Source organism: Eleginops maclovinus, chromosome 4 (genome assembly GCF_036324505.1).
Source record: "Eleginops maclovinus isolate JMC-PN-2008 ecotype Puerto Natales chromosome 4, JC_Emac_rtc_rv5, whole genome shotgun sequence".
Classification (NCBI taxonomy): domain Eukaryota; kingdom Metazoa; phylum Chordata; class Actinopteri; order Perciformes; family Eleginopidae; genus Eleginops; species Eleginops maclovinus.
This window is the reverse complement of record NC_086352.1, coordinates 22,032,494-22,049,002: the sequence shown is the minus strand read 5'-3', so window position 1 is coordinate 22,049,002 and position 16,509 is coordinate 22,032,494. Positions and strand designations below refer to the sequence as shown.

The 16,509-nt window shown below is 40.9% G+C and overlaps 1 protein-coding gene across 1 annotated transcript in view; it reads right to left on the bottom strand.

The window, feature by feature from the left end:
• LOC134863325 (protein TANC1-like) overlaps positions 1-16,509 on the bottom strand; it is a 33,730-nt gene that overhangs the window by 2,849 nt on the left and 14,372 nt on the right. Inside the window, exons 8-28 of the mRNA XM_063881787.1 lie at positions 16,280-16,396; positions 15,834-16,124; positions 14,856-14,986; positions 12,152-12,383; positions 11,140-11,306; positions 9,170-9,478; positions 7,822-8,022; positions 7,474-7,577; positions 6,828-6,936; positions 6,327-6,449; positions 5,835-6,071; positions 5,365-5,574; positions 5,094-5,175; positions 3,643-3,776; positions 3,431-3,554; positions 2,710-2,885; positions 2,014-2,149; positions 1,619-1,648; positions 1,444-1,535; positions 1,167-1,313; positions 124-224 (exon numbers count right to left, since the gene is read on the bottom strand). Of these exons, the coding sequence (XP_063737857.1) occupies positions 124-224; positions 1,167-1,313; positions 1,444-1,535; positions 1,619-1,648; positions 2,014-2,149; positions 2,710-2,885; positions 3,431-3,554; positions 3,643-3,776; positions 5,094-5,175; positions 5,365-5,574; positions 5,835-6,071; positions 6,327-6,449; positions 6,828-6,936; positions 7,474-7,577; positions 7,822-8,022; positions 9,170-9,478; positions 11,140-11,306; positions 12,152-12,383; positions 14,856-14,986; positions 15,834-16,124; positions 16,280-16,396 (3,253 nt within the window). The remainder of the gene's footprint in view (positions 1-123; positions 225-1,166; positions 1,314-1,443; positions 1,536-1,618; positions 1,649-2,013; positions 2,150-2,709; positions 2,886-3,430; positions 3,555-3,642; positions 3,777-5,093; positions 5,176-5,364; positions 5,575-5,834; positions 6,072-6,326; positions 6,450-6,827; positions 6,937-7,473; positions 7,578-7,821; positions 8,023-9,169; positions 9,479-11,139; positions 11,307-12,151; positions 12,384-14,855; positions 14,987-15,833; positions 16,125-16,279; positions 16,397-16,509) is intronic.

The window sequence follows — 16,509 nt, the reverse complement described above, 5'->3', positions numbered from 1 at the left end:
AAAAGGAACAAAGGAACTTTAAAAATACTTCATTTGCAGAGAAGAGCAGCCAAGTGAAATGCTAACTTTCAACTGAGCAAATACTGCTTTGAAATAATATACTTTATATTAATATGTTTGTACCTGCTACTCCTCTTGGCACGTGCTCTGGCATAATACGCTTCATAAGACCGGGGTTTGAGTTCCAGGGCTTTTGTTGCAAACTCCTCTGCTATCCCAAAATCCTGTATTCAGATAGAAAAATACACTTAGAATTGGATGCGGCGCAAACATACCCACTGCATGATGATCAGTGGGTAGGCTGTGTTTGTATTGCAGAAAAGCTCTAAGGGCCTGTCCAATAAAAATAGTGTTTGTGTTTGCATCTTCATTATATGAATATCGAAGCCTGTTTAACCAAACAGAACTCACGCTGCAATCATTATTATCGAGCAGAAAGCAAAGCAGACAGAGAGCTGCTGTTTTTCTTTTCTTTTGCCTCGTCATCAGGTGAATATTTAATGACACATACACATTGTGATTCTCTCCTTGAGAGAGAGGTCAAAATGGTTGCCTTGAATGTGAGATTGTGAACATTGTTGCTGAATGTTTAATGATGGTATCATGTATTCTCTCTGCTGGCCCTTACTGCATGTATTCTGATATAATACCTGGAGTTAGCCAGCCAACTTGCACACCCACTGTAAATAACCCCTGTTGAGAAACATCGAAGGAGAGTGCGCTTGTTTGGCCAGGGAGGGTGACCTTATCACATCGCATTATCTGCTCCATTATTCATCGGCCACAGTGACCCTAAGCATGGCATTTTTACACAGTCTGTTAGGACGTCTGTCATCACCAGGGTGGGATCCAAACTTGGCTGCAGGCCACAAACATCTATCTCTGCACTAACAGCACACGGTTATTCATTATGTCACCACCTCCAGGTCTTGCACATACATCCTGTTTACCGGGGGACTTGAAATTAGATCTGAAAAGCAGAGATATTTTTTCACTGTGTGCTAAATCGCTGCTGACATTATCTTTTGCTGTTGATAAAGATAAATTATATATCTTAAGGAACCATCTATCTTGCCTTGCCAAGCCCTCCTGCCTTTCCTTCAGCGTCTAATAAACCTGCCGGTGTTAAATAGTGCATGAGCAGTTTGTTACAGCAGGGGCCTTACATTGGTTTTCCTGCGGCAGCGGGAGAGGTTTAGATAGAGGGAGACCCGCAGGTCTTTGAGCCCTTTCAGCTCCTCTCCTTGCCCCTCACGAGGTAGCTTCCTCAGGGCATACTGATAACGCTGGCCTGCCTCCTTCATACGTCCCTTCTGAGAAACACACAAGAAATGGCATGAAAGAAAAAGACAGAGATGATGTTCTGACAACCAATCCAAAAAAACTGCTTGTTTGAAGTCTATTAAAAAGAAATGCTGCAACAATCACTATAATATACTGTACCTTGTAGAGCATGTTCCCTTCCTCCATCAGCTTCTGCAGCAGGATGAGGAGGATGTCTGGTTTGGAGGAAGCCATAGCCCATGTAGCGTGACCTGATGGAGGGGCACAAATATTTATCTTTATATTATCTATCTCAACCTGTCTCTTCTACTTATGTCTTGCATAAATCATGTACCTGATCGATCATGTGGAGCCGTTTTGTAGCCTTTTGGTTGGTGAAGGTCGTAACGAGAACGGGGACACAAAGAGGTAAAAATGAGTTGGAGAGGTGGATATAAAACTGTAGGTGTTGTAGAATAGAATGCATCAAAATACTGCATGGAAGTAAAATATAAAGTGATATAAATATAGGGGTACAAAAATACTTTACAAAGTATAAATCTGTAAGTGAGTTTTCTTAATTTATTTAAACTTGTATACAATTTTAGCCAGGTGTGGACCCAACTGTATAGGCTGTGGTGCAGCAGGTATAGGAGCTGTTTAACTGCTTTTGGATAATTTTGTTTAGACTATAACATTCATGGGAGGAGATTTACTGCAGGGCCGTTATGGTAAACATGGTGTTTATACCCATTTTAGATCCTTTCTTTAGCAGCGACGCCACCAGGGCAGGGTTCTGGCAGCCCGGCGTCCGCTCCGAACCTCTGGCGCTGGTGTTGTTGTTGTCTCTCTCCAACACCGCTCCATGTTCCACAAGGTTATGAACCTGCTCGTGCATGGAATTATAATAAATATTATTTGTGCATTCAAATCAAAGTTTCTGGTATTAAAAATGTTGCTGGATATGTTAATAATCTGTTTGATTACACACAGTGTGTTTTCCCATCATTAGCAACAAAGCTGTCCCTTAATATCCTGAGGATTTTGATTGTTCAATCATCAGATAGCTTTGATTACTCTCCTGCTGATCAAGTTTTTGGATTGTGATTGCAAATTGACGTCCTGTGTTGCATGGGAAATAATTAGCATAATTCATAATAAATATGAATTATTTTATTTGTCGAAAATAGCTCAGTTTTGTATGTTTGGACCATTATGGTCCAAATTATTTTAATGATAATAATGTTATGCAACCTTTTGTAAAGTATACACTTCTCCACCAAGGTCTACCATCTTCAGTGTAGGAAATTGTAAAAAATGAAATTCAGATTTTTGGGAAGGAGTATGTAGAGTTGCAAATAAATTATTTCAAATAAAGACAGACCGCTTAAAAAAAGAAAATCCATCATCAACATGATGTCATATAAACAACAGCATGAAACCCACTATATCTGCCTCCCCGTTCAAGGCAGCGAGGTCCAGAGGAGTCCGCCCCTGTCTGTCTGGGTGGTTCAGGTCCGCGCCGGCCTCCGCCAGCAGCTGCACTGCACATTTCTGTCCCTTCAGACACGCCCAGCTCAGCGCGGTCTGCCCGTCCTGATCAGCAGAGGATGGAGAAGCACCTGGGACCACAGAAAAAGCAAATATCGTTTTGCAGTCCATATCAGTAATCTGGCACAGGGTCTAAATAAAAGAATGAGATACAGTTCAATAAAATACATGAAATGACTACAAAACAATCCACAAATCAGAAAAAGAGAAAACAAACCAAAAACCGATGATCCAAAATGGATATTGTAAGCGGATAATGGATACATCATTAATACTCATACGTACATTAATTGTCGCATCCAAACTGGAGGGTCAATAGAAATGTCTTTTGTTTATCTCACAAATGTTCCCTACTATTCTGAAAGATATAAACCTGATTTGTATTTCTCAATACCAGATTCTTCGATTCTGAATGTATTAAATCATCATCTTTTAACCCAGTCTTTCTAATTTGTTAAATTAAATTAAATTACGTACACATTTTCTTTTTTATTTCATCTGGTCCAAATAATACAAAAAGTTGTTTTTTATTTAGAGAAATACCAAATATAGTAGACATTTCTCTTATAGATAGAAGATATGGTGGGGTTTTTGTTTCTGAGCTGGAGACCCTCACCCTTTGACAGCAGCAGTTCAATAGTGCTTGTGTGGTCCTCTGAGGCAGCCAGCATCAGGGCGGTGCGACCCTGCTTCTCAGAGACGTTGATATCTGCACCGTGTTTAAGCAGTAATTCAACAACCTGGAGAAGAAAGGAAAACTGTTTCAGTAAAAAAATAATACTTGTTAAATACAGAACATCCTGTGCCAGTAACCACACTCCTCTTCACCTGTGTGTGTCCATGTTTGGTGGCACTAAGCAGCGGGACCATCCCCCTGCGGTTTGGTATCTCCATCCCCGCCCCCCGCTCAAGGAGGAACGCACACACCTCCATCCTCCCTCTTCCTGCTGCCGCGCTCAGCACTGGCAGAGGGTCGGCATAGAGATGAGACGACGAGGCGGGAAGAATATGTAATTGACACATTTAGGGGAGAGGTAGAAGCAGGAGTGAGAGACAGAGAGAAAAACAAGGGTGGTTATTTCCATCATCTATTTGAGGCTAACGCAGGTGTTGTTTTCTGTTTGAATACAAATCTACACATGTGACCAGTTATGGAGATCAACATTGCCTAAAGATGGCTGCATTTTCCCTTCTGTTCCTCCTTCCAACCTTAACTCCTCACACTTAATAACTTGCCCCCTCCCTAACCAGCTGGTGTTACTTTGACAAACGATGGGCTTTTTTTTTTTTACATGCGAGTCCTTCAACTAATTGAGCAGCTGGGGATAGAGGCAAGGTATTGATGCCATTCTCTAACCTTCAAGTACCCTTAATAAATGACATCATGTTTCATGTGAACACATGCTTCAGTGAACAAATCAATTGTATATTACTTCCTTTAAAGAGAAGTTATTGTCATCTGAAAAAATAGAAACTCTCTTTGTTGGTCTTTGTTTGAAGAGTCTTGGTGCAGGGATAGTGAAGCTTCAAATATGCAAACTGAAGCAGTCAACATGATTATTTAAGAGAATATTTAAAAGAAGTGACACACTCTACTCAATACTGTCTTTGGTAATTGTAACGACAGAAGAAGTCTCTGGTGAAGTAATCAGACTTGTATCCTTGACTGATCATTTGATCTGTGCAAATGGTTTGTAATACAATGAAACTAAGACTAAACAGAAACATTAAAAAGCCCTGGTATTGTACATGCAAAGGTGAATGTTTCAGAGGGCATTTCATGCTCTTACTTTTTATATCTCAGCACTGGAGGGGAGGGTGTAATAGAATTACACTCTAATGGTGCTGTAGGCAGAGACACAGGCTTCATCCAACAAGCTTTCAGGAAATGAACCTAACAGAATTCTGCAGGCTGCACTATCACATCTGTGATAGAGGTAAAAGTATTACAATTGAATTAAAGCTGCTTTTTGATGCTACAAATGTGGTTGGAAAAGATGTTCTGTGTGATAAATGTGATACTTGATTTCTGTCAAGAGAAAAAGTATATTTACAATAAAATCAATTATTTGATACTAACCAGAGCACCCTGTTATCAAGTACTTCTGCAGCTCCTTCCAAAGAGTTCACTGTGCCTCCACATTAAGGTAATTTATCATAGTATAATGCATTGTGCAGATTGTTAGAATGTTGCCTAAAATGCAACATCCATGGATATACCGCGATGGACAGAAAGAGGTGGGAGAGCTATATTTATCGGACTGATAGAAGAAATTCACCAGTTTCTCCCCAGAGAGAGTCATGAGCGTCCATCTGCACGTCCAGCTGTTCATCTTTCAAATCCAGCAAGCTCTTCACCACCTGCAGAAAAACAATTTAATAGTCCCCTGTATTGTGCTGTGCAGAATTTTTTTTTAAAAAAGCACTAAGAACTTGACCATAGTAAACCACATTTATTAAATCCTCTAAGTCAAGCAAGGACAGGCACCGTGCTCTACATAAAAAATGAATTTCTGCAGAGTGTTTTGTCACGACGACGTTGGTCTGTACCTGTGTGTTTCCCACACTAGCTGCAGCTGTAGCCGCCTGCTGTGCTGCCTTTGCTTTCCCTGTCACAGCTTCATTGCTGTGGTGCTGCTGTGGGTCAGTGGGCATCTCTGCTCCCCAATCCTGGCCCAGCAAGATGCTGATGATTTCTGCATGGCCCTTCAGCCCAGCGTGGACTAGTGCACACTGGTTACTCTTATCAGCATGGCCCACCTGGCATAAAGGGGTACACAGAAGGACTTACAACACTGGCCGTAGCCCGTAATACGCTGACCTAAATCAGGCCTGTTTATGTCATCTGTCTCCCAGAATAGATCATGTAGCTGTGGTGAATTTAGAAACAGGACCGTTCAGGATACCATTTTGTGTAAAGCGACAGACAGTGTGTTTTGTCACAGATTAAAATCAGGTTTATCCATGCTTATAACATCCTCCAAAACCACATTTGTCCCTCCCTCAGAAGTGACACTGACCTTGGCCCCTTTCTTGCAGAGCACACTGACAATGTCTGCGTGTCCTGCAGCGGCGGCCAGACAAAGGGGCGTCATTCCACTGTCAGTGGTCACATCTAGCGGAGCACCATATTCAAGCAGCAGAGCTACCATCTCCACGTGCCCGAGGTGAGCGTGGACAGCCAAGATGGGCGCATGTCCTACCACCTCTGTACACCAGGTCACACTAGCACCACCTAGCATCAACAGACGACTTACCTGCAGAATGAAAAAGTAGTATGTAAGATGTCTCATTTAAAAACTTAAAATACATTTACTGTAATGGCATAGTCATGTTAAACCAGGACTTCCTAACATCATAACAAACCTTAAAAAGGCCTATTTCCAAAACATGTCACCAACAACATCGTCTACATACCTGTTTTGAATCCAGGAAGTGCTTTAACATTTTGTGTGTTTAACAGTGTCTAATTTCGGTTCAAGGTTTTTAAATGTCGAGCACATGTATGTCACCTTGATGTTAGGTGTATATAGGTTTCTCAGCGAGGCCAGTGCAGCGGACAAACTGTCTGTGCTGCAGTTCACCCACATCGCCTGGAGAACGCTGGAGGACACACCTGTCTTCTTACTCAGACCCTGTAAGAGTGTTAGAGAGAAACAGATAGATAGAGAGCGACAGAGTAAGAGAAAGAGAGATTAAGCTTGTTCGGATGAGATCTGTGGTGCAGAATTTGAATTGTGTCCAAGGAGTAAAGCAGTACAGAGTGCAAGCTATGCATGCAAACAGTTCAATATCCACTGTACCGTGGGCTTTTTATGGATCTGAGCAGGGCTAATGTGTGAAACAGGATCATATTTGCGTATCTCAGTATTATGCTCTGCAGTAATACGCAGCAAAGTGCATGATCTTGTTTATATGTATCCTTTGGGAACTGAAGTGGGCTTAAGGTACAACAACTTCCAGGTCTGAACCTACATAGCAAGTTATATAGAGAGCATCCCCGTTCATGTTACCTTGAATATGTGAGCCTTGAGGATGTGGTGTCCCAGTTCCATGGTCTGCTGCCGGTTCAGCTTGCCCTCCTGTCTGGAGAACATGAAGGCCAGGAGAGCGTGGCCACTCCTGCAGATGTTTGTGGTACTTTAATAATTAATTAATCAGAAATGGCAAAAAATGTACACACTTTTTCCAAGGTGTATTCACAACTGTCTTACGGTATATAAAGCGTTGAAAGCACTTTGAAAGCATGGCTTTGCAAGATACCATTACGATCACACACAAAAAAGTTGCCCTGGGGAGAAAGGTTTGGTTAGCTCAAGCTAGTTATATAGTGTGGTTTAAACTAATTTGTTAAAAAAAAATATTGTATTAAATTGATAATTGACATGTGACATGAAGTAATACAATATAGATAATGTGAAAAAGAATGTGCCCTAAATTGGTGAAATAACCCATTAGAAACATATTTAACAATTAGACTATTTGACTGACTTGAGCACCAGTTACACAAAAGATTTGCCTGTTGTCTTACTTCCTCACTACGCAAAAATTGAACAAACTGCTCCAAAGTGTAGTAAAGCTACTGGTTTAATTACATGTGGATCACTACACCCCAGCACTGACTTTTCTGCTGTGAAACCTTTGACTCTTTAGTCTCACCTAGGGTCACAGAGAAAGTCACTGCTCTCTCCATCTGCTCTCCACACCAGCCACTCTCTGAAGGAGGGATGACATAGCATCCGTGTGCCATCCCTGCGTCTCACCTACAAACACAGATGATACAAAAAACCACTTAAAATGTAAAGGTATAACCAATAAGTTTGTCAATCTTGTCAAAAAATGATACAATCCTCCTATACATTCTGAGCTGTGTGTTTGTTTTGCTATAATGCCATAGCAAAGGAAACTAACATCTATAAAGCCATTGCAAACAAACACACCATTGAAGCTTTGAGACAAAAGCTTGAATCATTATGTACCCTCCCATGCAGTCATATCGAGTCTTACCATGAATCCAGCCAGGCTGTCTAATCTCAGCTGGAAGTCCTTCCACTCCAGCTCCCCCCTCACACTGCCTGCGTTCAGCGCCCTGAACATTTGTTCGTCAGTCAGTGGGTGCAGAGAAGCCAGTGCCACATTTAGCACCGGAAGCACCAGTTCAAAGGCCTCTTTATCCGGAAAGCTCACACGACACATCAGCAGGTACACCTGTCAGATATTTATAAGGTTAATTATGTTGCATGTGGGTGGTCATGGTTGTGTAGTAAATAATAATGGAAAAATCCACTGCTAAAGAGAAACAAAAGAAGCTACAAAGCAAATTAACTTACACTTTTTCACCATCATTTGAATTGATATGTTACACACCGTAGCCTGAGGTGTCTTTTGAAGAATTTACAACTTTTTTCTTGATGCTCACATGCAACAACTTCAAGGTAAACAGATTAATAATAGCAAAAGAAAGTACAAGATTAAAGCAAAATGTGCATTATACAACTCCTGTTAAAAATCCATGGTGTTAACACTCCATACATTTTAGCATGACTGTGTTTTTTTGAATAACTTTGTGTTTAACTATTTAAAATATTTACTTTCAAAATAATTCATATAATACTTCCTCCACAAGCTGACGTATTATACTGCCCACTACCTGGACCGACACATCTTTGAGCACACCTTTATAAATGCATTCCCATATCCATTATCCAATTATCCTGAATTTTCTAGGCCTCTGTGTGTATAATAACACTTGCTCATCTGTTGTCCAATTTAAACTGGTGATAATTATGTAATATTGCAATGCGTCTGTCACTCTGGACTATTTTTGGCCCTTTGTATAAAGTCTTTGATCCTGTCATTTTTATCTTGTATTGATCTGAATAGCGTGTGAGTACACATTTTCTTGCTTTATGAGAAAACATGTCTGAACAATGGATGTCGCCTGTGTACCTTGTGCGGTGGGATTTTATGGACATTGATTGCTTCAGCCTCAGGCGAGATGCCATTTTACGGCAGACAGCTTACCAAGATGACTGACAAGTGTTAAGTGTTAGACTGTGAACTTGACCAGATAGAACGAGGGGGAGGAGGAGGAGGAGGAGGAGGAGGAGGAGGAGGAGGAGGGTGGGTCCAAAAATGCGCCAACGATAAAATGTATTTTATGCTGTAGACTATTAAACATCGTTATGTACATAGTGTGTGAGCTGATCAATTAAACACACACTCCTCCACATCAGTGCTTTGACACCTTTTTCTATAAAAAAAATGAATCCATAACTTCTGGCTCACATTTACTGTTTCCCCTTAGACATAAAGACCCTGTGCTTGTTTTAAATAAATGCTCCATATGTCTGACCTCTGACAGGGACACGGGCACCACCAGGTAGTTTCCTCCTTTCAGAGCCAGGTGGCCCTTGTGGAACAGATCCAGGGTCAGCTGCAGGTACAGGATGGAGCCGTGACTGCGTGTTGACAGGTGGCTGCTGAACTTGCTGAGGAGCAGCTGATCGGGGGCCGAGCCTGTTGGCGTGGTGACGTTGGCGGCGACTTGGGTGCTGCTGCTTACCCGATGATGGATGTAGTCACTCAGGTCAGCGCCCAGATCACTGCTGTCTGGCAGGATGTCCAGAGAAATACCAGAGAAAGGTAGGAGTGTAGTGATTTCCTGTGGCAGAAGAAAACAGATACATTATGGGGGATTATTGGTAAAAACAGAGGCACAAACACACCTCAGTATTTGAAGAATAGTAGGTAGCATGTCTGTGCCGCATAGCTCCCTGCAAGTTAAACATTTAATTTGCTAAGACTAATTAAGAGCAACACAATCAAGACCCATTCCTCAGATGCTGTTGCCTGTGACTCACGCAGAGCCATGGGATACAGTACAGTAAATAGTGTGACAATGACTCAAGCTCCAACATTGCTCAGAGGCATCTCTCAGAGTCACATTTCATCTCCCCTCTTTGCCATCAGCAACTGCTCAACACCGGCCAAAACCAGCTATGACTGATGAAAAAGATTCATGTTATTGCAGCTCAGTTCCTCATTAACGAAGAATGACATTTTGGTTCAACAACAAGTAATTGACTGGTGGTCAAGGACTGAGCTCCACTTAACCCTTTATCAACCATTTGTAAAATACCCCGGCCGCTTATACAAGATCTCCTGTGGAAGGGCTGGTAAAGGAAAGCATGAGTGATGATCAAATAAGGGATCGTGGATACTTGGAGGGAGGGATAATTGCTGTACTGCTTGATGACTTTGAATGTATCATGAAAAATATGACCCTAAATGTGTTTTGTGTATTGCCAAACACTAATCAAATTATGTAACTGGCTGGCTGGCTGTCAGGCTCCAGAATGGAAGCAGACTCCCAGTAGCATTACCATCCATTCAGGGCGTAATCCATGCAGCATTTGCAGGCTTGGCTTTGGCATTGGACAGATGCGTTTGCTGTTTGGTGGGATTACCAACCGGATTGAAAAAATAGATCAGACTAGAGAGAGAGAGACTGTGCTGAAAGCCACAGTGTCCATGGCATGGCGGTAAAAGCACAACATGTTACTATATACAAGAAAATACTCAAGATTGTGAGGCTAAGGGAAATCTAACAGGCTTGTTCGTGCACAATACAAAATCCTTTTTTTCTCACTTCACTTATGTGTTATATCTAACCATCTATATAATCCTCTCTGCTCACTTTTTTAGGTTTCAGCCTACATCCCATAAAGGTGCTCAGAGCCCACCTTATATAAAGGCTCTGCTGGGTGATAGAAGGGCAAAGACAGGTGGTGAAAAGAACAACAGGAGCTATCACACACAATAGTCGACATCCCAATTCAACAGAGATGAATGAAATCAAAATTGCAGTATTTAGAAAGAAACCTCAAATTCTAAGCAACATGCTTTTTCACAAACAGCGTCCACTTTAGAGCAAATAATCCAGAGTCTTTTCAACAGCTATTGCAGGTAGAAAGCAATTCCACTGAAAAGCATTTACAGTGAAATCTGTGAATTATACAGAGTCAAAGTGACATTCATCTTGAAATACTACTATTGCCTTTTTCCCTAATTTTCCTTGCAGGGGGTATTGCAGCTAACATTGGGTAAAAGGTGGGTTTTAACCCATGGATAGTTTAAAATAGCTTTCTGCATATTTGCCTACCACAATACAGCAACGAATAAATCCCTTGTGCGCCATCCCCAAAGAAATCCCAATAGACCCCATTAGCAGTGATAAAATATGTTAAATGGCATTTTGGAGAACCAACCTTTTTGAGATGGTAGTTCAGAGATCACTGTAATAATACAAATACTTTCACTCACCACCAGGCCTGTCCTCACTGTGACCACCAACTTTAGCCAGAGTGGAAATTTGGAGACTATTTTGGTAATAAAAGTGGCGATGGTGTCCCCATAGTCCGGTTTATGGAACTCTGCTTCATTAAGACTGTCAACCAATATGATATAGTCCTCTTCAGGCAGCCTGCGATCTGAAGAGGGCATGGAGAAGAAAAAGAGGTTAAAGCATAAAAAGACCAGATGCATTATATTAGCCTCAGAAAGAGCACATCATTCAGAAACAAAGAAAGATGATAGTTTTATCTGAATCTTCTCATGGCTAATAATACATGCATCTTTGTTCTCCAGCCCAGGATATGTTGAGAGAAGAACTAACTGCTGATATTGATTATATTCTGCTGAAATGGATCAGAGGCCACTGTTGTTTATTAGCTCTAAATAGGACATAACCGTCATGTTTCACATAAACTTAGCTTTCAATGCATCCCTGCGAGCCTGTGAGGGCTCATACACTCAGGCACAAGGGCTTTCCATGTTTTTTTTTTTCTTAACTGCTTAATAGTGATGGAGTAGACCAAATACTCATCTGCTTTGTCAGTGGAGTGCCTGGCCACAAAAACACATCAATCTAACTGACTGACTGACTGTATCATGAGAAACCAGGGTGGTTAATACGCATGTAACATTCACATCCTCTCACAGTATTTTGTGACCTTGAAATCCCGTGGGATGCTAATGATTTACTGTGGTAAAAATAACTCTCATCATTTTCTTATGTAAATGATCTAACATCTGTTTCACACTCTACACTGTTTCAAATCATTGACCTTAACTAGGGAACATAGTCTATGGGCTCATCATGGAGTCATTAATAGGCTTTTTCACACAGGACATGATAACAGGCTCTCTAACAACCTAGTTAGGGAAAAGACCGTTTTTCACCTTAAAACTCATGCTATTTCAGAAATGTTAAAAAGGTCCTAAAACTTGAATATAAAATGTGTTTTTATGGTGTATCTTTGTGTAGATTCATTACCCTTGCGCAGGCTGGCTATGGGTTCCAGGATCCCCTTTCTGAAGGCAGCAATGGGGTCTTGAACGCAGGATCTCAGACTGAGAGTGTTTTGAAGGTGAGGCTCTTGTGCCAGCAGCTCCCTGTACGGAGCGAGCTGTGGGGCTCTGGCCAACAGGGCGGCGACACTGTGTACAAACTCTGGCACTAGGCAGGTGTAGGTGTTGTCGGCCTGACAGAAATGGTACGCCACCACCTGACAGAAGAAAGAAGCAGAGAAACACAAAACACCATCGCTTGAGGTCTTAATATAAGCTGTGGAGTTGTTAGGGCTCCTGGTGGAAAAGTAAAACAAGAGGCTTTAACAGTGGGAACACACAAGTCAGAATTACACTAGTCTAAATCCACAATTTTCCTTTGAAAGCTAGTGGTGGTTAATGTAATGGGAGGCACCCCACTTTAATGTGAAGTTGGTCTGAAGTGTCTATGAAAAGAAATACGTAAGCAATTGAGAAACATCTGAATGCTCTAAAGGCCACTTTGCATGCACTTTTAAAACATCAGTCAGTTTTATGACATGGATTTTCCCCTTGAGGCACATTTGGGATTGATGGTATTATGTTATATAAATAAAATGAACTTCCTCTTGCACTGCACAGGCAACAACCCCCTGAATTACGTTGATGCCGAAGAAAAAATCTGAATCTGTTTAGTATGAGGGGAGAGTGGGGGGGCTATTACTGCACACAATCACATGGTGTTTCTTTCTGTTCAGAATACATTTTCAGTTTTCATCCCAGGAGAAAAGGAGAATCTCTAAAACTCGTATCACTGAATATGAAAACAATAAATTCAAAATTAAATTATAGAAGTTGTTGAGTCATAACATTGTCTCATAATGTTTAACAACAAGGGCTTCATTCAACATATTACTGAAGAGTATCTACATTAACATTCAGTAAATAATTGGCTTATTCTGTCTGCAACCTGCATGGAAAACACAAATCTGAGATATGAAACATATCGTTTTTAATGAAAAATGGCAATTGTCTTCGTGGGAGATTTACAGTATTAATCTGAATTTTTTAATGGATAAAAAACACTTTAGAAAGTATTAACTCATAGCTTGATAGGGCCTTGAACATTATGTAGTCCACATATAACATTATCAAGGATTTCACGTTTGAGCGAACATCCTCACCATCACAAGTAGTCTGACTAGTTCCCATGGAAACTCTTATTGAGGCCAAGCTAGTAAATTTAGACGCTTCCATGTCATCTTTGTGATGCAATCAGCAGCATGTTCTACATGTGTCCAAAAAGAGGGGAGAAGACTATGACCCTTGGACAACAGCTCTTTAACACAGTGCAGGCTGATGTGTGTGTTTGTCTCTCTGAATTAAAGCCTCGTCAGTGTTTGTGGAGGCTCGTAACAGTCACAGCTCCCAGAGTACAGTTTAAGATGCTGTTTGATGTTATCCAGCTTTCAAATCTGGTACAGGAAACAAATCCAGGGCTATCAAATCAAATATTACAAGAAACTTGAACTAGGGGCATTCCTACTATGTCAATAACACATCTTGTTTCATATGTTTTAACTGTAGGTGATTCAGCAGTCTGCTCAGCAACAGTATAAATTACATGAACCAAACCAAAGTGGGTTGTTGTGTGTGTGTGTGTGTGTGTGTGTGTGTGTGTGTGTGTGTGTGTGTGTGTGTGTGTGTGTGTGTGTGTGTGTGTGTGTGTGTGTGTGTGTGTGTGTGTGTGTGTGTCTGATATTTGTTTTTTAATAAAAATATTCATATCAAATATAAGAAGGACTTAAATCTAATAAATATACATGTGTCCTACAGGGTAATAAAACATTTCCAGATTAAATTGGAGTCATTGGATTAGATTTCATGGAAGCTATTTTATTTATTTTTTTGACTTTTTAGACAAAACAGCTGAATTTTAATAACAATATTTATATTTTATATTTAATAGAATGAAATACAAGGAGCCCTTGAATCCAATAAAATGAGGTGTGTCCTACTCGTCCAGTGTAGTATTATGCATTTATTTGAAGTCACTGGGTCACATGACATGTAAGCAATTTAGGAATTCAGACCTTTCAATAAAGCCTCATAATAACATTTGTAAAAGATAGAAGAAGCCATACAATTCAATAAAATAGTTATGTCCCCTTTGTTCAGTTTCATTACAATACATGGTATGGATTGGGAGTAAATAAGTCACGTAAGCTATTGAAAATCAATTAGACTTTTCAAGGTTACATTTCAATAATATATTTGTGCAAAATAAAAGATAGACCAAAATCCAGTGCATCATCTGGTGTATTTTGGTTTTGTTTTATTTAAATGTATTAATGCTCCCTGGGAAAAACCCTGTGGTTAAGAGGGAAGGCTTAGGTGTGAGCTAACCATCCTTTGACTGCAGTCTAGTTAGTGAACTGTAGAGATGCTGTTTGAGCGATTTTCATAGGGCTAGGCCAGCTGTTTCCTCCCCGATTCTTGTCTTTATACTAAGCGTAGCTAACTGGCTTCAGCTTCATTTTCAGTCAACAGACATTAAAGTGTGATTGATCCTGTCATGTAACTCTTTTCAAGCCACCAAATATGCACATTTTCTTTATTCCTAGACAACTGCTTTTAAGTTTGATCTGTAATTGAGTGTCCTCACATGTATATACTTATAAACATGTGTGTACATGTGTGTTTTGAGGTACCTTGGCAGCTAGGCATCTGACAGCCTCTTTCCTCTGTGCTGTAATATCGCTTGCTCCTGCACCAGCACTCTGGTTGGGCTGGGAATCAGCTGGCGGCTGTTTGGAGGCTGTTTTTCCCTGCTTATCCCCACCTGAACAGTGCACAAGGCAACAACAACAAACGCAAAGCTGCCATTTATACTTGTTAGATGAAGTCTCTGGTGTAAGCACAGGAATGCCAGGAGTGAGTAGAAACACAATTAAACTGCTGCAATTAATTAGACAATCTGTAAGCAAGATTAGCAACTACGACATTAAGCAAAACCACATTAGATGTCAGCAAAAGACAGTTTGTTTCTGAGAGCGTAGAGAAATATGTCTGAATTCCTGCACACTGTGTTGAATTTAAATCAAAATGACAACATGAAGTGCAGATACCGATGAATAATGGAATGATGGTGAAAAATGAATGGCACAATATTCTTTTTGGACACTACTTTAGTTTTGCTTCTTCTGCTCTACTTTCCTTCAGTCTTTAATCTTAACATTGATTAATATTGTACTACTGGAAAAGGCTGGAAGAAGATAATATAGAAACATATACATTAGTTATTTTTTTATAACTTTAGGTGTGTCACATCCTGCAACATGCATGTTTTGTGCACTATGTTAGATCTAGTTGTTTACGGTTTTTTTCTCATTTCATGCAAAAAAAGAAACATTTCTAGTGCCTCTCATGATAACAAAAAAAACCAGCAATCTACACACTGCAATCAGCAGAGGAACCTCGGGGGAGAACTTGAAGAAGAGTGCGTGACCCAGTTACAAAGTCCTTCCCAAAAATGATGTTTTCTCCAATATTTTACAAGAATCTGACGTTACTGGAGCCTATGTGAGAATGTATGAATTAAACTCCTGGCGTTCCTCTGTGTTCTTACACTGATGCTTTGAGTTACAAAAAAACAAATTACATGGCGCCAGTTAAACTGAAAGTCTTACATTTAGGGGAGGAGCTGGGGCTGTGAGGGATGCTGGGACCTCCCTGTGGTGTACGCTTGCCATGACAGCTGAGTGTCACCAGCCGCCAGATGATAGCTGTCTTCCCAGATCCTGCGTTACCCACAATGACAGCCCCGCGTCCGTCGCAGCTGCTCGTCTTTCTCAGGACCTCCTCCAGACGTGTGAAAAGCCAATCCCGGCCAACAAAAGGTGTCTCTGCAGTGATGCCGGGGACTTCAAACAGCAGCGGTTTGAGCATGATGTCAGCTTGTTTGAATGGCACCAATCTCCCTGCACAGAGAGAGTTAAAGAATTGTAAGGATGGATATGTGATTTTGAGCAGTGACATTTGGTAAGGTCTTACATCCTCTGCATGGGTTTATAGATGTTATTGCACCATGCTATATTTACACACTGATATAACTCAGGGCTAAGCCATAAAATACCTTTGGAGTCATCATTTGTGCGTCCAGCTGTGTTGTGTTTGCGGACGGAGCTCCTGTGTCCAGCAGCCCTTTGGTTGTCCAGAAAACTCAAATCTTCCAATCGAGTGGAGCTGGTAGCTGTTAAAGAGAGCAGGTGGGGAACTGATTGAAAGCATGAGAGTGATGCAGGGAATGTGCAGAGATACACATACAAACCACACAAGTGTCAAATTCATTGCTTGTGTCAATTA